At 39.0% G+C, this 22,041-nt stretch overlaps 2 protein-coding genes across 3 annotated transcripts in view; both read left to right on the forward strand.

The window, feature by feature from the left end:
- Window positions 1–21,290, forward strand: part of Prrg1 (proline rich and Gla domain 1) — a 102,834-nt gene extending 81,544 nt beyond the window's left edge. For both annotated transcript variants that reach the window (XM_027927439.2, XM_071606416.1), the window contains exon 4: window positions 17,458–21,290. In XM_027927439.2, the coding sequence (XP_027783240.1) occupies window positions 17,458–17,943 (486 nt within the window). In that variant the 3' untranslated portion in view covers window positions 17,944–21,290. The remainder of the gene's footprint in view (window positions 1–17,457) is intronic.
- Window positions 6,910–7,523, forward strand: LOC114085988 (ferritin heavy chain-like). Its single transcript, XM_027927294.2, has one exon. It carries the CDS (start codon window positions 6,910–6,912, stop codon window positions 7,447–7,449), a length of 540 nt encoding a protein of 179 aa, XP_027783095.1. The 3' UTR covers window positions 7,450–7,523.
- Window positions 21,291–22,041: the final 751 nt, after the last annotated feature.

The raw sequence follows: 22,041 nt of genomic DNA on the forward strand, positions 1-22,041 counted from the left end.
CTAATGATGTATTGTCTTGCATTGTTTGTGGTCTTTTCTTTCCTTGTATTTTCATGTTGCTCACGTTTCTTTACAGCTTGGTGAGACTGTTGTGTTATTGTTTATCCCCTATAGATTTATATTGCTCTTGTATAGTTCCAAAATCTCTCCTTTGTGGGGAAAGACAATGTTAACAGTTCCCAATATCAACAATACATCATCTATGGCAAGTTTTCGTTATTAATACATTTATACTTAGTCTCTATGCCTAGAGATGTTGGATTCAATTATTATTAAAATATAGTCATTAGTTTCATAAAAGGTATACAGTTTCTGGTGGTGTATAGAGAACTGAGGGTCGAGCGTAGGATGTTATGTTAAGGGGGGGAAGGTGTGAGGGTATGGGGTATCTTAGCAACTTTGGAGGAGAATTCTTATGAATAGACAGGAGGTAGTTTAGGGAAAAATGCATAAAATCAAACACTATATGTATTTAGAAAATTACCTGAAGTAAAAATAGTAAAAGTTAGTTGATTGAAAGTGGGAGGGAGGAAGAAAAATAAAAAAGGAAAGAAAGAGAAAAAAGAGAGAGGGAGAAAGAAAATAAGAAAAAAGGGAGGGGCTTATACAATTCCTCTATAAGATATTATTCTGGTGATTCAGTTTTTAAAGTCCTATTTCATGCAAAGTTCTTGGTTTCACATATATTGGGGTTGTGAGGACCAGAGGGGGAAGGGTAGAGGAGAATGGATGAGAAGAGAGAGGGAAAAAAAAATCTCTCAGAATTCTGTTTTCTTTTCTTCCAGTAGGTGAAGTTGTCTATTCCTAGCTTGAGTCTCTGCCCTTTAGGGTGGTGGAGGTAGCTTGTGTGAGAGGGCTTGAGCTTCTGCCTGGAACTTCCCTGCTCTTAGTCTCTAAGTTGGAAACGAGGTACCTATACAGCTGCAGTTCCATGTTGATAGCCACACCACCCAAAAGATTGTGAGAAAGGTTTTGAGTTATCACAGCTGGGGGTTGGGGAGTTGGGAACCAGGTACCTGATTGGCCACAGAACCGTGCTGGTAGCCACATTCACCAAGAGATGGCGAGAAAGGTTTTCCAAGATGGCTTGTGTCTGTTTCCTGCGTCGGGTATTTGGTGAGGTGGGGGGTGCTGGGGTGACCTTGTGCTGTGGCCAGAGGTCGGTCTGATAACCTGCGTGGGAGCAGAGCATCGTCTGCCGACCTACAGTTCTGTAGCGGTGCTGATTTTGTACTTCTGATCCGCCACTTGTGTTTCGCACGTGTGTTCAGACTGCGGGCTTTGGGGCCGGCATCTGGAGTCTTACCAGCAAGCAAAGCCTCTGCGTTCTGCACCGCGCTCACCACTCTGGTGGAATCTGTGAAAGATTCGCTGTATGGTGTCCTCTCACATGCTCTGAGATGTAGTTTTCCGTCAAGGCAGGACCTGGTGGAGAAGCCTTTTGACTGTTTTTTCGGATTCATGTGCAGAGCTGCCAGAAGCAGTGTCTCCTCTACTCCACCATCTTGGCTCTCCTCCACACAGCATTCTTTAAGGAGGCCTAGAAGGGGCCTCCCTACAACACAGTTCCCAGGAAGCAGAATTATTGCTCCATGTTGGTCTCTTTTGATTCTTCCTCAACTGACTCCAACTGTGCCTACCTCCCTCTCTTGCTGTTGGGCCCCTCTGCCTAGCAAGCAGCTTTCTGGGACAAAGTAGCAACAATATAACAACATGGCTCAAGCTTTCCATTGAACCTATGGAAAATTCCTAATGCTTTTTTTAGTCAATATAAAGGATCTGTTCTATCACTGACCCTATTCTCAACCGCTCTTTCCTCAAATCTACCCCAACCATCACACAGGCACATGGTACAGAAGTGGGGCAGATCAACCAGTCAACTGTTTGAGCAAATATCCATGTGGGAAATGAGATGTCAGTGTTCCCTTCTTGCAGGTAACCTACAATTGGCTTTCCAATAATGAACTGCAGCTAGTCAGTACAATTAATGAGAATAAAACCCTCATGCTCAAATTGGGATTTGAATGGAACCCCAGTGCAGCAACTTGGCTTGCTTTGACCTTGTGATCCTCCTGTCTCAGCCTTCCAAGCCACTGGGAGAAGGTTAGCTAGGAATCCAGAGAACAGGGGGCAACCTGTCACCCAACACATCATATTCCTAAACATAATGCACTGAACCTCTCCTTGCAAAAAAGGAAAAGGAAAAAAAATAGGAAATAACAATTTATTCTATAATATCACTGAAATGCAAAAATAATACAATAGCCAACAGAAAATGTTAATTTTTACAATTTTTGATAGTTTCTGTCTTTGTACATCATACTGTAAAACTGACAGTGTACACTATTAATTGAAGCCATAAATAAATTACCAATATTATAAATAATCATGAATAGTAAAAAAACAAAGTATAGCTATTTTGATAAATGTATCCAGATCAGTGGATGATAAAACCTAATAAATATTTCATTTATTCACATTTTAACTTATCTGAAATTGATATGCAGTTTACAAACAATGATATATCATGAATTAATTGAAATTTAATTAATAATTGACTTTTTTTCTTTTTCAATATATAAAAATGGTATCCTTTTCAGTTCATGGCATATTTGCCAAAGGACAGCAACCAATTACCACCCCTGCTTACTCCCAGAGATTCTAATGTGGATGAGGACACTACTGGAAATGAATTTCTGTTACAATAGGTGGCTGCCAATCCCTTTAATACTGGGGGTTGTCAGTGATTCTTTATTCTAGTGTTAGGATATGGTCCCCTTGAGCCAGGGCATCTGACCATGGCTCTCATAGTTGGAATATCAGTAATAGTAGAAGATAAGATTTAGTCTAGCCACTTCCAATGTACAATAAAATCAGTTGCAAAATAATTTTTGGAACCCTACTATAGACCTATATCATTAGCTCAAGTCTTAGGGACCATCAGGCTGAAATAGGAAATGTATCCCTTACTGCAACACAAGCACCAGTAGATCCAAAGAGGGTACTGGCTTTCTTGAATTATATGTTTAGAGGGTCACACTTAAAATGACACTATTATTTGAATGTCAAGATAATATAATTCCCAAAGCTAATATTTGATGCCAAGCATTGCTTATCATGAATAGGCTAAAGACTGCTTTTTCATACCATTCCATTATTGACAAAAGACTCTTTGAAGTAAGCTTTAATCATCTTCTCACAGGGTCTACAAAAACCAAGTAGGTCAAACTCTTCATTTCATAAATGAGGAAATAACAGCTCCAGAGCAATTGTTGATTTGCTTATTTTTCCCATTATAAGATACTGATAAAGTCAGAAATGGGACCCAGGTTCCAAGTCTCCTAATTCTGAGTCTTCCCCACTTCCTTCTTCCTCTCTTTCCTCAATGAACAAAATGCTCTTCTAATTTAATTGGTAATGGTTATGCTAGGAGCTTTACAATAAACAATTTTACCGTCAAGTTTCTTATTCTAGTCCTAATTAGGCATTTGTAAATGTACATCCCATAATACTTATTCAAAGTCAATATGATAGAAAAAGTGCTGGCTAGTACTTGGATTTAGCTTATTTTTATGACTTTAAAAATATGCTTTAAAAATGCTTCAGAACAACATTGACTGGGATAGACAAAGTGATATTTTCCCATCTTTAAACCAGTATTTTGTGTGCCATAAAGACCAATGATACAATTTCTAACTGGAATTGGAACTCATGGTTTTTAATTACCAGCAGTATATGTTGTTGACACACTTGAAACACAAAGATGTCTTGAAAAGAAAGAAACCTAATAGATCTTGCAATGTAATTGGACCAATTTGAAAGGAACATAGACGTGAACTGAGATCTACTATTTTCTGAGAAGTAGCAACCTAAACTCTTAGACAATGTTGAATTTATGAGGTTTGATGATGATATCATTTCAAAGGAGCTTTCAGTTAAATAAAATGATGAGGTTTCATTATAAGTCTAGTCTAGTAGTATAAATATCATTATAAGTATAAAGAGGTAGCAAGATGATAAACAAATAGTCCTATCTAAAGTATCATACTTTTTCAATACTACAGAGATTAATTTTTTATTATGCTGAAGTACAGATTATATTATAAAGATCTAGGTTTGTGCTAATAAGTGAAATGGGATAAATGAGTAAAAGATTATAATTCTGAATAAACCTAGACTTTTATATTAGTTTTTTCACTAGAAATGTTCCATTTAGTTTGCTTGTTTCTAATTTAAAATATTTAAACTCAGGGAAAACTCTAGCCAAAACAGATAAACAATTATCTATCAGAGATTTTAGCATCACTGAAACCACAAAGAGATATTTTTTCCAGTGTGGACCCCTGCCTTCTTCTGCCTTCTTCATACTATCATCTCTTGTACTACTCATTTTCATTACCCTACACATTCTGGGCTCATTGCAATTTAATCATTGATTGCCCTACCACTACTACCCCTGGGAAGAAAAGAAAGCAGTTTCTTGAATTAATATATTCTGTATTCCTGACAAAGACAGCAGAAAATTTTGATTACTGATATAAAACCGATTTTACCTCTTCTTCCTTGACAAGAGAACCCCAATTTTTAGGAGTGAATATATACCCAATTACTACATAGTAGTATTGTTCTTTTTTAATCTATAGTAATGCCTTCTCTTTCATTACTATTCCTATTGGTAATTTGTGTCTTTTTTCCTAACCAAGTCGTCTTGAGAGTTAACTTTTTTTTTTTTTTAATATCAGGAATTTTGCTTTTCTCCCTCCCACCCCCTCTAATTCACTGCATTCTCCTTTTAAAAACCAGTTCCTTCCTTCCTTCCTTCTGCTTGATTTGTGTGTTTATCACTTAGCTTTTTGTAGTTCATTTCATCTATGACTTGAGTATTATTTCTTTTTTAGTCTTTCTTTTTGTGATCTTAACAAGCAATTACTGGTTGCCTCTAGAGAGGAGGGCTGTATCACTTTCGAATCATGTGAATATATTAACTATTCAGAAAATTATCTGAAGTTTTAGAAAAAAAATGATTACTTACAGTACTGTGGATTGAACCCAGAGCCTCATATACACAAGGTAGGAACTCTAAACTAAACTGTACACCAGCCTGCATTTTTAGAAATTTAAAAAATGGTAATGGAATCATGGTAGTGACTAAACACACAAAAAGTATCTACACACACACACATACAGGCACACACAAAAGAGTACCCTTACCATTAACAAAATTTGTTAGGAATTCTAAGAAGATGGAAAAGGAGATATCATCACATTGCTTTGTTCAAAAAAAAAAAAATGAAACCCTTGCAACAGAAAACTAACTGAAGCACATTCAGAGAAAATTGAAGGGAGAGTCAATAAAATTGAAGACCTAGGTCAACTGTGAGATTAAAGAATTACTCTCTAGGGCTGGGGTTGTGACGCAGTGGTAGAGCACTTCTCTTGTATGTGACAGGCACTGGGTTTGATCCTCACCACCACATAAATAAATAAAATAAAGGTATTGTGCCCATCTACAATTTTAAAAAAAGTCTTTAAAAAAAAGAATTACTCTCTAAACAGCAGACCTGCTTCCCCTGCCTTGCTATAACCCTCGCCCAAATCTGTTAAAGTGGATAATGAGCACCAATGACATTTGGTCAACTTTAATCGCCAAAAGCTACACTGCAAGGACCCTGAATTCTTTGACCTGAAAGAAAACCCAAGTAACACTAGAGCTTGAGACAACTGAGGAACTGAACCGAAGGGACACAAAATAGAAGCACATATTACCTAGAAGACAGATCCACTAAAGCTTTCTAATGTTGGATATGCCCAAATTTTGGAATTGAGATGATCCCTAGCCCACCTGCAACCTCCATGCCATGCATCCCCAAAGGAGAAGAGAAGTCTGTTAGTGAAGTGAGCCTTACAAGACTTAACGACTATGGATCAGACTCATGCTCATTCCCTAGGACAAATCCAAGTAGTCCTTGATTCCCAGATATGAATGGATAAAGTTGGGCCAGATATTTCAGGGACTGAAGAGGAGATCATGGTGAACCAAAAAGCTAATTCTGGAGGGGGGAAAAAACAGATATAATATAGTGAACAGAACTTTACAAAAAAAAAGTTCAAATTCATATTCTCAGAATTATAAGGAAGACCATTGACTTATAAAATGAAAACAAATTATGATAAAAAGGAGCAATAGAAAATCCCCAGACACTGCAAATACTACTGCAAATTTAAAATGCACTAGAGACCGTACAGTGCAGTCTCCTCTGTTGCTGATGTACTCAGGACCCAAAGAACTGAACACGGTGCCTGACCATCCTTATGAAGATACGTTAGTCTAGACACTGACGTCACTGAGGAAAGCTGCCGTTCAAATGAAGCCTGTGATATTAACCGTCCCAGAAGCCCTCCATCTAATGAGAGGGTCCCACTGGACAGTATTCACATGAGCCTCTTCATACCTGACCACGATTACCACGACGCCCGTCCCTCTAGGCCTCTAACTTAAACATTACGCAGGTGAGACGCCCAGTGGGGTCGCCCTGGTTACTGAGGGAACTCTGCGGGGCACAGCAGGGCACAGCCGGGTACCGCCAGGCCCCTGACCCCTGACCCTCAACCCCCAGGAACACGCCACCGCCGCCATTGCCAGGCTCCACAGCCGCCATTACCCGCTTGCCTTCCGCAGAGGTCAGACCCGCCCAGGCCCCGGCACCGCCCACCGCCCCCCCACTGCCCCAGGTGCCGCCCTCAGACACCATGGCAGCGCCCCGGGGACCCCGCCGCCGCTACCGCGGCCGCCGCCGCCGCTGCCCACTGCGCGGCCCCAGAGCCCGCTCCGCCCTCGCCTTCATGGTGGCACCCCTCCTGCCCGCGCCCGTCATGGTGCCCATCATGGTGCCCATCATGGTGCCCATCATGGTGTCGCAGGTGCGCCACAACTACCACCCCGACTGCGAGGCCGCCGTCAACAGCCAGATCCAGGTGCAGCTGCACGCCTCCTACGTCTACCTGTCCTTGGCCTTCTTCTGCCACCGCCCACAAGTGGCCCTGGAGCACTTTGGCAACTTCTTCCTGCGCCTGTCGCACGAGTGGAGGGACCGCGCCGAGAAGCTGATGGAGCTGCAGAACCAGCGCGGAGGCCACATCCGGTTCCACGACGTCCAGCAGCCCGAGTGCAACGCCTGGCACAGCGGCCTCCAGGCCATGGAGTGCGCCTTCCACCTGGAGAAGAGCCTCAACCAGGGCCTCCTGGAGCTGCACCACCTGGCCGCCGAGAGGGGCGACCCCCACCTCTGCCAGTTCCTGCAGCGCCACTATCTGCACCAGCAGGTCCTCATCATCCGCGAGCTGGCCGGCTACCTGACCAACCTGCGCAGGATTCAGGCCCTGGAAGACCCCATGGCCGAGATCCTCTTTGACAGGCTCACCCTGGGCCGCAGCTACAAGGACGATTGAGCAGAACTGTGCCCAGCCCATGCCACCCCCCGGGTGGGTCCCCAGGCCGGGCCTACACGTTGCCCTTTCAGCAAGTTCCCTTCAGTTTGGGCCTTTCAGTTTGATTGTTACTTCCAATAAAGTTATTTATTTGGTTTTTAATGAAATAAAGGTTTTCTGTTGGTGTGTGTGTGTGTGTGTGTGTGTGTGTGTGTGTGTATGAGAGAGAGAGACAGAAAGAGAAACTCTCACTTTTCCAGAATGAGGGTAGATTTTTGTGTATCCAGGATTCTTTCTGCCCACCCTTGTCCCATCCACAAGCTACTCAGAATCTCCATGGGTAAACAGGAAAGGTATACCAGGAGCCCCTGGAAAACACAAAATTAATCTTCCCTTATAAACAATATGTGCAAGAGGAATAGGACCATGTGGGGAGATGTCATGGGGTCTTTGTGGTTATTCACTGCTGGATAAAAGTGTAGGAACTTGGTGCCTCTGGAGAAAAGTGAAGGGAATGGGATTGAGCATATATTGAAATAAAGGAATCTTTAACTTACCTGAAAACTTTTAGCTTACCAGAATGTAAATCTTTAACATTTGTTGAGTCTGGGTAACAAGATGAGAGCCCTGGAAAGTTGAATGTCAGAGTACTTCTTTGACCAGCTCACAGTAGACTGCAGTGATAAAAGGACTATCTATGCCTTAGCCAGGCTTCCCCGTAGACACAAGGTGACTTACTCTGGTCACTAATGAAAGGTATACATATTACCCTCAAATACTTGCACTTCTGGGGTTTTTTTTCCCCAAGTGTATCCTTTCTTCCATTAAAGTGACCTGGTACCAAATATATCTACATTATCTCATAGAAGGACTGTAAAATACAAGGCCAAGTATGTAGGGCATACCCCTGATACTGAACATAAAAGAATAAGTCATCCTGAATGGTATATTTATGATTCTAGCAGCTTGGAATAATGTACAGGGACAGGAGAAGTTGAGGTTAAGGCCTCAATTCCAGTTAGTAGACGGTATTAGGGTTATCCTGAAGAACAGAAACATGAAATGGTATTTATTATATTTGCTTACACAGTCAGAAGCTGGATAGCCCCACAATGGCCATCTGCAGGCTGGAGAGCTGGAGAAACAAGTAGTTACTCAGTCCAAGGAGCTGGCACGCCTCAGAACAAGAGGGACCATTGGGTGCAATTCAGTCTGAGGATGAAGGCCTGGAAGCCTTCTCTTCTACTTGTGGATTACAAAGAAAACAGAATAATTACATATTTCATATGCAGTATTCAAAGTTACATGGGTAGTTGGAGTGTTTTATAGCTAAGTGGCTGGTTTGAACTGTGAGTAAAATGTGAACAGATTTAGCAATTACCTTTCACATTTCTTAATTGTACTTTAGCACTTTCTTCAAAACAAGGATGGTGGCTATTTGAGCTTTCAGAAAGTGTTCAATGTCCTTTCTCTAATCTTAATCTAACTGCCTCTTCTCACTGTATTTCTTTTGGTTGCTTTGAGAAACTCAGTCCCTTCTCTTTCTCTCTCATATGTGCATATGTCAATATACAATTTTTTCCTACATATGAGGAAGAGCAAAACAGTCATCTATTGGTGAGTATTTAAAATTGTTCACTGTGGATCCTTCCTATATCTCCATTTTGGAGAGGCAGTTTGCTCTAGTGGTTTCTGAACCTCACATTCCTTATGTTCAAATGCCTGTTTAGCCTCTTAGATAGACTTGGCCTTTAGCTTATCTGTGTCTCCATTTCCCCAAATGTAAAATAGGGGTAATAAAAGCATCCAACCCTTTGTGTTAAGGTATGTAAGTCTCTTAGAAGAGTGTCTGGCACAGTGTAAGCACTGTACATGTTAGCCATCCTTTGTCATCAGCTTCACTACTGTCATCTTAAATTCATCACTTCTAGGTTCTTTTGTGATGTCTATTCTTTGAGGAAGACATTTCACATCCATCCCTCATCCCTGGGGTCTCTTGCATTTCTATCCACTATGTCACCCTGCCTACTGAGAAGGGAAAATCCATAGAGACTGCTTTGGTTATCAGGTGCCAACTGACTCAGGAGGGTGGATTGCTCTTTGCCCTGCCCCAAACCCAGGCCCAGTAATGTAGGTGAGTTTTGCTGTGGCGGTTTTCCATGGTTATCACCCTAGTTCTGTCTCCACCTGCCCTCCTGTGAAATCACCTCTAGAACAACTTGTGCTTCTCCTCCCAAAAGCCTGGTGCCTGAGCCTCCCAGTTCCATTCTGAACTTTCTCCTCACTCAGCACAGATGGAGAGGAGAAGAATGAAGTGCTAACTCTGCTGCCCATTTGTTTGGATATTTGGATCTGAAAAGGAGATAAATGGGTGGTCAGGGGTGGGGAGAGAATGAAGACAAGGAAGCAATATTGTGTCTAATGAAAACTACAACTGATAAAGCACCATGAGCTTTAGTGTGAAGGTTCCCAAGCTCTGGTGCACATAGAGTCTTCTGGAACACCTTTGAAAAATCTCAGTGCCTGGTCTCCTCCCAGACCGAATGCATAAGCCTTTGGGATGGACAGAGGCATTTGAATCATTGAAAACCCATGCTAGTATCATGTGGCTCAAAGAATGGTCTGTGAACCAACAGCGTGAACCTCACCAGAGAGCTTAAACAAATGCAAAATGTCAAGCCCTATCCCAGACCTGCTGATTCAGAATCTACCTTCAAAGAAAGTTCAAATAATGAGTATGCTCAATGACATTTGTGAAGCATTCTTTAGCAGACTGGCTGTCAACCCTGGGATAACCTAGGATGCTAAAAAATAATACTGATTTTCAAACTTAAACAACTGATTCACTCTGCCCTCATGCACATACTGAACCAAACACTTAGAATATCTCAACAGCTATTAATGAACCAACAAATATCCAAAGAGATTTGGATACCTTTTTTTGTTTCCATTTGTTTCATAGACACACACTTTTAATCATTCTGTTCCATAAGTGGTTTAAAAACCCACTTGTTTTATCACAAACATGAGTTGGAAAAACATGGTATAGAAGCCAAATCCAGCCCATCTGGCCTTGTAAATAAAGTTTCATTAGAACAGATGCATGTCCATTTGCCTATTGCTGTATTCATGCAACAGCAATAGAGTTCATATGTATGATAGAGACTTTGTTCTACAAAGTCCAAAGTACTGTCAAGTTCTTAAGAGAAAATGTTTGCTGACACTTTTGGTTTTGTTTTTGTTTGTTTGGTTTTGGTACTGCAGATTGAATCCAGAGTTGCTTTACCACTGAGCTACATCCCCAGCCCTTTTTATTTATTTATTTATTTATTTTAATTTTGAGACAGGGTATCACTAAATTGCTTAGGACCTCACTAGTTTGCTGAGGCTGACTTCAAACTTGTGATCCTCCTGCCTCAGCATCCAAGCCCCTGTGATTATAAGCATGCACCACTGTGCCTGGATTCCTGACACTGTTTTATAGTAACTTTTCAGAGGCCTTTAATTTAGCCAAAACTACCAAATCTTTTCAACTATCTTTATACTTATAATATGCTCATTGCAGTTTGATCACCAATTTCCCTACCTCAGACATCCTCTGGAAAAAGGAAAGCATGAACTGTATTGATTTTCCTTAGGATTGTACTAATTTAATGTTACATCTCCAGCTAAGGGAAGTATGTATGGTAGGATAGACATTGTTAGATAACAGCCATTCCACTTATTCTTCCTTATTAACACAACACTGATTTGGGGGAAGTGACAGTGTGCCCAGTTCTTATTAATAAATCATAATTAGTCTACACTAGTCATGGCAGTCAGGTTCCCTTTTTAAGATACTGTATTAGTCACTCTTGCCACTGGGGTGGCCATATGACTTCTGGACTAAGGATACATGGAAATATCTGGTTTTCTAAGAAATGTTTGCTTCCCTGATTTTTTTTTTTTTAAAGACAGATCTTTGTGGAAAGAAAGCATTTAATCTTCTTGGTAATCATCCTTCTTGGGATGCTGGAATGAGACTGTGATGCCAGGAGCAGATAAAGTCACCTTGTCACCATGAGGAAAGGCCAAGAGAATTATAGGACTCCAAAGTAGATCCTGTCACCGTTTTCTTTATCTTACTCGATATTAGACCCAATTTACCTAACTACACTAACTACCTATCTGTAAATCTGGCTTCACTCTTTGTTGCATCTGGTCATTCCCTGACTTCCCTGAAAGAATGAATTTCTTTATGTTTTGGAAGAAGTAATATATCCAAAAGATTCAAGAATAAAACATAAAATGATTAATGATGAAGCCTTGGTCTGTCCTCAGGTTCTCAAGTATCTTCCTTCCTGCCACAATAGGTAGCCTTCCTCAGAAGTTTTCTGTACAGTCTTACATCCATTTGTTTTATATAGCATGCATGGACATATGCCCCACACACACACACTTTACCCAAACAGTAGCCTCATTGATAGAGCGGCTCCTTCACCTTGCTAATTTTCCTCAAATGCCGCAGTCTGGCTGGGCACAATCAGGAGCCACTTGTCAAAAGAAACTAACTTTATTTTTAGAACCACACACGCCAAACAAAACAGCTCCTCAGGAAAAACCCTCAGAGCCCCAATTGCCACCACCGGCTTCCCACAAGCCTCTCCCTCCACCACAAGCCTCACCACCTCCCCCCATCCTCCTGCTCTTGAGGCCGGATTGGCTGGGTTGTGTGGGCGGAGCCAAAAAAGTCCCCCAATGAGCAGCTCTGTGGTCTGAAAGGGCAGGGAAACAGCCCAATGAGCATCACTGCAGAGGAGCCAATCAGCTAGATGTTGCTGGGCGGCTGTGAGCCAATCATCAGCTGGCAGTCTGAAAGGGCGAGGAAACAGCTCAATGAGCATCTCCAATGAGCATCACCGCAGAGGAGCCAATCAGCTAGATGTTGCTGGGGCCACTGTGAGCCGGCAGCTGGAAGTTTGCTGGCAGCTGGAAGTTTGCTGGGGCCCCTTCGGCTGTGGCTCTCAACACTCAAATAAATTTTTGTCAATAAACTTTACATACTAGTCACTAGTGATATTTTGGGACCTGGCATTCTTCCTTTTGCCTGGTATACCAAGACAGCTACCAAATCCACCACCTTGATTGGTTTCATCCAAGTGTCCTGAATAATCATATCTAAATTAAAGAGGTTTTACTTTATGTACTCTGCCACCTTGCAAAAATAAAGTCCCCAAAATTAATCTACACAAGACAAAGCCAGCCTTTCCCCTCTTCTTCATCCCCCAGCTGTTTGTATTTCAACTGGAAGTTTGTTTTTTTTTTTTTTTTTTTTAAAAAAAAGGGTTGGCACAAAACCTACCCAGTGCAGATACTGTTTCCCAGACACTTCACTACCTCCTAGTGTCTGTTTTCACGAAAATACCTTACTTTTTGTATTAATTTACAAGTATTCTATTTTCTCAGAAGTTAGATATACCTGTTAGGTGACTTATGTGTAAGTCCAGCCAGTTTTCCCTAGAATTCTCTTGATAAGGAATTTGAAGAATTTTGGACTTCTTGGTTGGATTTCCAACTTGCAGTTCTTTTGACTTTCTGCCCTAAACAAAGTGTTACCAGATGGCACTAATACCAGCTTTGAAGGAAGGTAGAAGAAACTTTTAGTTTCAAATTTTCCATCTTCAGGAGGCTCTCAGGAAAGGAAAGCTTTTAAAAGTGAAAAGGCAGCAAAATGAGACAAAAGGTGGAATATAAACATATGCAGATTTAGTTAGCCTATGCTAGACAGGCCCTAGGACAGGGGAGATCTGCACTCTCAGTTTCCTTGATGTCCCCCAGGCCAGGGCAGGGACTGCCCTCCAGCTTGTACTGTCAGCCTGAGGAAGTTGTCCTCAATTTCACTGGAACTCTTCATTTCAGTCTATAATAATTAAAACATTCTTATAACAACTTTAAATACCAAGTAAATTATTTGTTTAATGAAGAAAAGAGATATTAAAAGGAATCCATAGTTTTCAAAAGCAGCTTTTGGAGTTAGAATTCATTTTTAGCCCCTCCTTTTTAATATTTATTTATTTATTTATTTTGGTAACAGGGATTGAACTCAGGGGCACTCGACTCGCTAAGTTGCTGAGGCTGGCTTTGAACTCACTATCCTCCAGTCTCAGCTTCCCGAGCTGCTGGCATTACAGGTGTGCGCCACCGCACTCAGCCTAGTACCTTCCCTTCCCTTCCCTGTCATTATTGTTCAAGGAAAGAAGTCAACGAAATTGTTCTATGTCAGTCTGCTGGGCCCTTCTCAGCACTACAAACTCACAGGGAAATCACTCACTTCCAACTTTCCCAGGTTCTGAGCTGATTAATCAAATATGGTAAAAATATGCTCAGTTCTACTCTTTCCAGTTAGGAAAACAGGCCTTCATGCCTTGAGCCTCTCAAATTTTATTCATAAATGGCAGCAAGAAAAAAAAAAGCACACATTCTCTACAAGAGAAGCAGATAGTCTTTGATGAAATCTTGTTATCTACTGAATTTTGTTCTATAACTCCCGTATCATGATGAAAGGTCTGCCTCTTGGGACTCCTCCTTCTGAAATGGTTGTCAGACTGAGAGAAACAGAAAGTCTGGTGGTCCATTTTCAGAATATAGTATTCAGCCTTCATTGGATTCAATTATAGGCGTTTTAATTGTAGTGCTTCCCTTTGCCCGCCCCAATTTTAAAATTAGCTAATCACGTAGATTGTAACCCCATGCTCCTCCAATCAGGGTGAAGGGCAGTGTTGTGTGAGGGATATAAACAGATGGACTGCCTGCTCAGTCCATGGACTACCTGCTAGGCAGGTTCTGTAGCTCACCTTTCTGGCAGAAGTTTGCTTTGCCCACCCACTTTGGAGCAGGCACTTGGGTATTTCTAACACGACCTTTCTGGCAGCTTCAGATCATGTCTATCATTTGTATAACTTTAGCCTGTTCTAAAACTTTGGATTGTCTTTAATCACTTTTTTCTTTATTAAACAAATATTTGATATGGTACTGTAGATTGCTATAAAATGTTTTAATTATTTAGAAGTTATTCATTGGCTATGTCAAAATTTGTGCTGCTGTAAGCATAACTATAAACCACCAGTTTTTCATTCTTACTAAAGCACTGTTCTACTAAAATGTTGAAATTTATTTGCTCTAAGTAAATTTTGGCTGCTTTCAGTGAGATAAAGATCTGCGCAAATAGCTTAGAGACATGAACTGAATCTATTTGTCTGAATGACAATTACAGTATTAGTCTTGATTTTAAGTGAATTTTCTTCTGATCCTCTGACCTTAAGGACAAAATAAGTATTTCCCAAAGAAATAAATCTGTCAGGAGCTTTTTATTCAGATCATTGTTACTTTAATTGGAAATATTTTATCTGTAAAATGAGCAGGCTTGCTTTTGACTACACATCAAACATGAAGGCAAGGTTGAATTTTCTAGGAGAGTGGCCAATTTGGTTTGAAATACCTTATACATCAAGACAGACTGCTTTTTAGTTTGCTGTGGTGCCAAGCCTCTTGGGCTCAAACTCCAGCTCCAAAATTTACATTTTAAATGATCTTGAGTTTATTATTACGTAATCTCTTTGGGCCTCCATTTCCTCACATGCAAAATGGGGATTATAAGAGTAACTGCATTATTTGATGTAGTAAATGCTGAGTTGCTACATGTGAAATAAAAATTGGGTTAATAAGTCACTTCAAAATTAATGTATTTTTCCTTAATTTTTTCCAAAGGAAACAGAAAAATAGCTTATAGATTTTTGATATCCCATCTTACCAAAGAAACCAGACAAACTGAATTATGCTATCCAGGCATGCAAAAAAGACTCATTTTCATGTGCATTATTAGTGCTTGTTATTCTAAAGCAATGTGGATAATATGAAATGACCACTTTTATTGCCTATTTAGGGTTAATATAATTATTTGATATCACATTTATTTGCATTCATAGATAAGATGAAATAGAAGCAAAGGTTGTGGTGGTCTGAGAGACTAAGAGAGAGGGTAAAATTTCACCTGTAGGTAAAGGGAAATTGAGCCTGTATAAGATACTTGATAGGTCTCTAGAAATAGCTGATTAATATTTTTATTCCACTTATTGCAATTTGATTCCAAATTTGTAAAGAGTGGATACTTGTGTAGGGAGGCAACCATGATTGATAAAAGCATGGCAGAAAGAGCAGATGAAAATACTTTTCTAATTATGTAAACCAAAATGTCCATAGTACATTATATCTTTGTGATGAAATTACAAGTGATTTGCTTTCTGTTTTATCTTTTTCTGCATTAGTGAAATTTTGTATGATTAATTTATTTTTTACATTTTAAACATTATTGTACAAAATTTAAATTTTCGATTATTAGGATGACAATTATAAAAAGAATTAATGAAGAATTTTTAAAGTACGCTTATTTAAAAGAAGCTTATGCTGGGAATGTAGCTTGTTGGTAGAGTACTTGCCCAGCATGCACAATACCCGGATTCTAACTCTGGAATGACTAAATATATATCTATGTCTTCATCCATCTATATTTCACAAGTTTTCACCTGTGTTTACATTGTTAATAGTAATGAAGTAAATGAGTCATTTGGCAATTGCAAGTTTTTGGAATCATCTTTAGAAACTGTTTGTACATCTTTAATCATCTTTAGAAATTGAAAAGTACACAGGGTATACTTTTTCTATTTGGGGCTTATTTTAATATTGAAACTTGTATATTTTTAAGTATATCTTTTGAAATATGCACAAGCCTCTCGTAAATCACACAATATTTCTCAAAACACATCCCAATGCATCTTAGAATCACAAAATGTTGTAGTAATAATGCCCCTCAGAGAAGATCTAGTTGCAGGGTAGAATACTATGACTTTGCATCACTACTGTACCCATGGAACAACTGAGTTTAAAATCTCTGATGTAGTCAAACTCCCTCAATTTGCCCATTTGGGTAATGATCAAAATCCCTTCTACAATTCCTTTTTTTTCTAAGTTGGATTCCAAGGGTTCCTCCCTCGATGCAAAAAGATTTAAATAATATTAGTGACCTGTTGCACCTGCAAATAAATAACAGATGGTAAGAAAAGTACTTATTGACTATGATTAAGCATGGAAAAATAGAGGCAAAGCCTGGGGATGGAGTAGTAGAGTGCTTGCCTAAACACACACTATTAATGATGATGGAGATCATGTGATGAGGACCTCAAGTTGGATATGGATAGTGACATTTTTTTTTTTTTTTTTTTTTTGTGGTGCTGGGGATTGAACCCAGGGCCTTGTGCATGCAAGGCAAATACTCTACCAACTGAGCCCTAACTTATATTTTTAATGATAAACTATTTGGTATAATCTGAAAAGGAGAAAAATCCTCATTCCTGATTTTTTTAATCTAAAATGTCATAGCGGAAAATGCAAATATCTCCAAGTTTTGAAAAAGAGTCTTGGTGTCTGAGTATTTTAAGGAGGATCCAGGTCAAGCACAATGAAGTATAGATGGTCCCCAATTACTGATGGTGGACTTTGAATTTTTCAGCTTTGTGATGGTGAAAGGGATAGGCATTCAATAAAGATCATACATCAAATTTTTAATTTTGATATTTTCCTGGGCTGGTACTATTTGGTAAAATACTCTCTCTCCATCCTGGGCAGCAGCAGGGAGCTTTAGCCCCCAGTCAGCCCCTCAGTATCCAGGGCAAACAGCCAAGCAACCAGGACTCCACATTGTGCTGTGATCCCAAGCTATGCTGTTCGGTAGGTTAGTTTATTACAAGAATTTTCAAATTAATGATATTTTCAATTTATGATGGGCTTATTGGGACATCACCCCATCCTAAGTCAACGTTTTTCTATATTCGTAATTTCTTGTCATGGAAAATACAGGCTGTGAGTTATTTAAACCAACAAGTCTGGTTTTGGTCTTTTGTTCATGACATTCATTGAACCCAGAGATTTGCTCATGTGATATCTCCCATCTCTTGATCACACTCATACTGACTTTGACTTCTTTTGTATTTTCAGAAGGAGTTTTGGAGTACCTACACAAAAGCGCAACAAGGAGAGAGTAACAGAGGAAGTGACTGGTTTCAGTTTTATCTTACCTTTCCACTAATCTTTGGCCTCTTCATTATCCTCCTTGTCATTTTCCTTATCTGGAGATGCTTCCTAAGAAACAAAACTCGTAGACAGACAGTGACTGAAAGCCACATTCCTTTCCCTCAGCACCTTAACATCATCACTCCACCTCCCCCACCAGATGAAGTGTTCGAGAGCACTGGGTTGTCTCCAGGCTTTCTGGAATATGTAGTTGGGCGCTCAGATTCTGTCTCCACTCGCCTGTCCAATTGTGATCCCCCACCAACCTATGAGGAAGCCACTGGCCAGGTGAACCTGCGGAGGAGTGAAACAGAACCTCATTTAGATCCACCCCCTGAATATGAGGACATAGTCAACTCCAGCTCAGCCAGTGCCATAGCTATGGTGCCTGTGGTCACCACCATCAAATGAAGCTGCAAACTTCTTTTTATTCTAATCATTTTTTAAAATACTAATGAAAGAACTTTCTAGCACTTTACCACTACATAAATGTGTATTGACTTATTTTATTAGACTCAGTATACCACTTCATTCTTACTGGTTTGATTTTCTTTAGTTTTGTTTCCTATCACAAAATCATTATCCATGCTCATTTTTGCTAGAGGAAATATGTGAAAAAGGAAAAACATACCAGTGAGAGTCTTCATGTGATATATGTATATGTATGTATGTATGTGTGTCTATATATATATATATATATATGTGTGTGTATATATATATATATATATGTGTGTATATATATATATATATATATACACACACACACACACACACACACATACATACATCCATGTGTGTGCATCAACCCAGTATATTTGCAACTGTCTTAAAAATCCATTAACTTCTATCTAAATCACCTGTAAAGACAGCATTACTCACCATAACTGGGGAAAAAAAGGGCACCAAGAATTTGTCATACATAGCCATAAACATGGTGTAGAGTTTTGCAAAAAGGATGTACTTAGCATGTTTCCTAATTCTTACGGGTTTTTGTTAACCTATTTCTTCATCTACCTTAAAAGAGCAAAAAAAAGTATGGAGTCATTCTCCATTTTAGAAACATCTCAGAAAAAGATAAAGAGAGCATGTACATGCAGTACTTAAAGGGTTTTAGCAACAAAATCTTTGCTCCTTAGTGGTATCTGGCACATTTTGTACTAGAGATTTTCTTCTTGGTTGACTACCACCCACCACCCACCCCTGCCTTTAAATGTTTTGTCTAGCATCTTTGAATGTCTCATGCTATTTTTATTAATATCTTGGTGGGGAGGATTTCCTGGCAATGGAATAATTTCTAAGGAGGATAAATGTATTAATAACAGGCAATAGATACCAATTAGTCCTTGTTCCTGGGGGGAGGCAGTAATTATTTTCTTCTTGCAATTTTGTTGCCTTATACTGTACTATTAACTCACTCTCTCCTACCACCACAAAATCTTCAAGCACCCATGAGTTCAATTAAAATAAAAATTCTGCAATTCTTAATGTTTTTGTACAGTCTGAAGTCTTTGCCTGAAGATGATTACAAGACCACTTGCCATTAAATTATAAACTGTGGTTTTTACATTGCCCTTCAGTTGGTGACAAAAGACTACAAGATACATGTTGTGGCAGGTGCACACTAAATCTAGTTACAGTCCCACACACATCTCATTATTGTTGCCATTTCATTTTGTATTTTCATTCGATTTTTTTAAAATGCAGGGTTTTTATTTTTCCCTTGAAGCAGAAGGAACAGGCTCAGAAAGAAAAAAAAAAGGATCAACTGAGATTGTGCGTATTATAATTTCTCCAACATGGAGAGCCATCCAAGTGTGAGATTCTGGTATTATTATTGTGCTTCAGGGAGAATTTTCTCCCTCTGTTTCCCAAAAATTGATCAGAGCTTTCACATAGTGAGAAATAGAACAGGCATCTCCTTAAATGCCTAACATCTTCCCAGTCTGAGTATGTGAGCTGTTGCCTAACCCTTGCTATACTCTGGTCTATACCAAAGCTGTGCCAACTTAAAAATGATTGCCAACTCAATCAAACAAGGTTTAGAAATGGAAAGGAAAATAAAACATGTGAGTTTAGTTAATAGATGTCCCAGCTTCCATAGACCAAAACTGATGATATCTTGATAGTGGTCTCAGGAACAATAATATTGTTTCAAATTTTGCCATGACTACATGGTGATCTTTGGTTTCTAATTTTCATCATAATATAAAGAGATTATTTGACTTTTCACTCTCATTCTCCTAACAAAGAGTTAAAAAATGTAAATCAATACTGTTTTCCCACACATCTTTTTTCTGTTTTAGAAATCACAGCTATTTTTCATCAAAATATTATTTATTTATGTTGGCACATAATGATTTTTTTAAGTGAATTATACTTAATTTTTTCCAGTTTATTTTTTAATATGGTAAATACTGATAGATATAAATCTCCTAAGTAATAGTGCTTTGGCATCCGGATCCCCATAAATGTTAAGAGTAGAAAGAGGGGATCTAGAGATCAAAAGTTTGAGAACTATAAGATTAGGCAAACACAATAGTCTATATTTTGTATCTGTTCTTCAGATGTTATTTTACATTTTAAACTCCTGATACTGGTTTTAATGCCACCTCTTAGATATACCTGAATTGAAGTACAAGCATGAATATTGGCCGGGTGCAGTGATGCATGCCTATAATCTCAGTAGCTCAGGAGGCTGAGACAGGAGGATTGTGAGTTCTAAGCCAGCCTCAGCAAAGGCAAGGCACTGAGCAACTCAGTGAGACCCTGTCTCTAAATAAAATACAAAATAGGGCTGGGGATGTGGCTCAGTGGTCAAGTGCCCCTGAGTTCAATCCCCAGTACAAAAAAAAAAAAAAAAAAAACACAGAATGTTAATCCTTAAAGCAAAAGCCAAATTTTTAAACTGATTGATAACTACAGCTTTTTAGAATGTTGGTTAAAGAAAACCTACTCCATAGTAATAGCTCCATCAGCCACAAAATCTCATGGCAACTTTCACATAATGATGAGTGAATAAACAAGATACCACTTTCTTCATGAAACATTATCTTAGGTTTGTTTTGTTTGAATATGGTTTGGGTTTTATATTTTTAAAATCCCTTTTGCTACCCCATCTGGTTTTATAAACTGAGTTTCTTAACATTTATTATAATTAAGGGGCTTGTCTGGAATAATATATATTTTTATGCTTTTGCCTTTCTTATCTGATTGATATTGCATTTGCCTTTGATCATTTTTAACAAAGGTTTATTTTTGCAGAATGTATTTAGTACCTTTCTTAAGCAGTAACTAAGGTGAATCAACTAGTTTGTATTGAAATTAAAGAATGGACTCAATGGTCTTCCAGCGGAATGCTTTACAAACCTCCACATGCAGTGGTTGTGTCTGGATTCCTGGAACTGGCACTTTTTGCTTCCCTGCTCTAAAAGTCACAATAAATCATATTTGTTTAAAGGAAATAAAATGATTTATTCTTTGCCTATTGACCAATGCAAATGGAGATGTTGTGTTTATTACATTGCTAATGATGACTTCTTCAAGACTGATTTGATCCAATAACTGTGGAGGTAGCTTTAACTTGGTTCTATGTAAATAGCATGTATTTTATTCTAACATTTCACATTTTTAAATGCTTGGTTTACATTAAATTATGGTATTTAACTATTTTTATGTTTATACTAGGTAGGGGTTTTCTTATGTTTCTGTGTTTTTAGTATGCTAAATAAAGCTATTTTTAAACCCAAGAGGCCTTTATTGCCATGTGTTAATCATATTATGGTTAAATGATAAACATGCTGCATAAGCTCTTATTAAATTTGTTCTTTTTGATAAGGTACAATGATTATGTTTCCTTTATTGTGGACCTAGGGAATATTGCTCAGTAAAGAAACAAGAAATCACCTGGTAAAAACCTCAGGATGTTCTCAGCATAAAAAAGAACTTTCTAGGCTCAGGTATAGCTCAAGTGTAGGGGTTCAATCCCCAGTGCATACATACATACATAATAAAAAACCTCTCTGTACTACTTTTGAATGACCCTGGCATGATAAAAATGAAAACACTTGCCAAGTGCAATGGCACACACCTACAATCCCAGCAACTCAAGAGGCTGAGGCAGGAGGATGGCAAGTTCAAAGCCAGCCTCAGCAACTTAGCAAGGCCCTAAGCAACTTAGGTACCAAAAAACAAAAAAGAGAAGAAGAAAGAAACAAAACACTAGTACAAAGGAATAGATTGAAACCCCCCTGTAGTGTAGTTTGTCAAGCCCTGGAAATGGTGGCATTTGCAGATACCAAAAAGCTGGTTTTATCCTGCCTAGCAGAACAGCTTGCTCTTGACATTTGAGAAGATGAGAAAAGAAAGCACAAGATGAAAACATTGTGACCACAGGGCATTCTCCTAAGTATAGCCACCTCAAAGAGTAAATGCTAGTACATCATGTCATTAGGCAAGCAAATGTAAATATAAGCTGATCTTTATGGTATAAAAATTAAAACTATGTATTTT

This window comes from Marmota flaviventris, chromosome X (genome assembly GCF_047511675.1).
Source record: "Marmota flaviventris isolate mMarFla1 chromosome X, mMarFla1.hap1, whole genome shotgun sequence".
In the NCBI taxonomy this organism is placed as follows: Eukaryota; Metazoa; Chordata; class Mammalia; order Rodentia; family Sciuridae; genus Marmota; species Marmota flaviventris.

Bases quoted from the DNA above. Each gene is read 5' to 3' on its own strand.
- LOC114085988 (XM_027927294.2), top strand. From the start codon at position 6,910: ATGGTGTCGCAGGTGCGCCACAACTACCACCCCGACTGCGAGGCCGCC.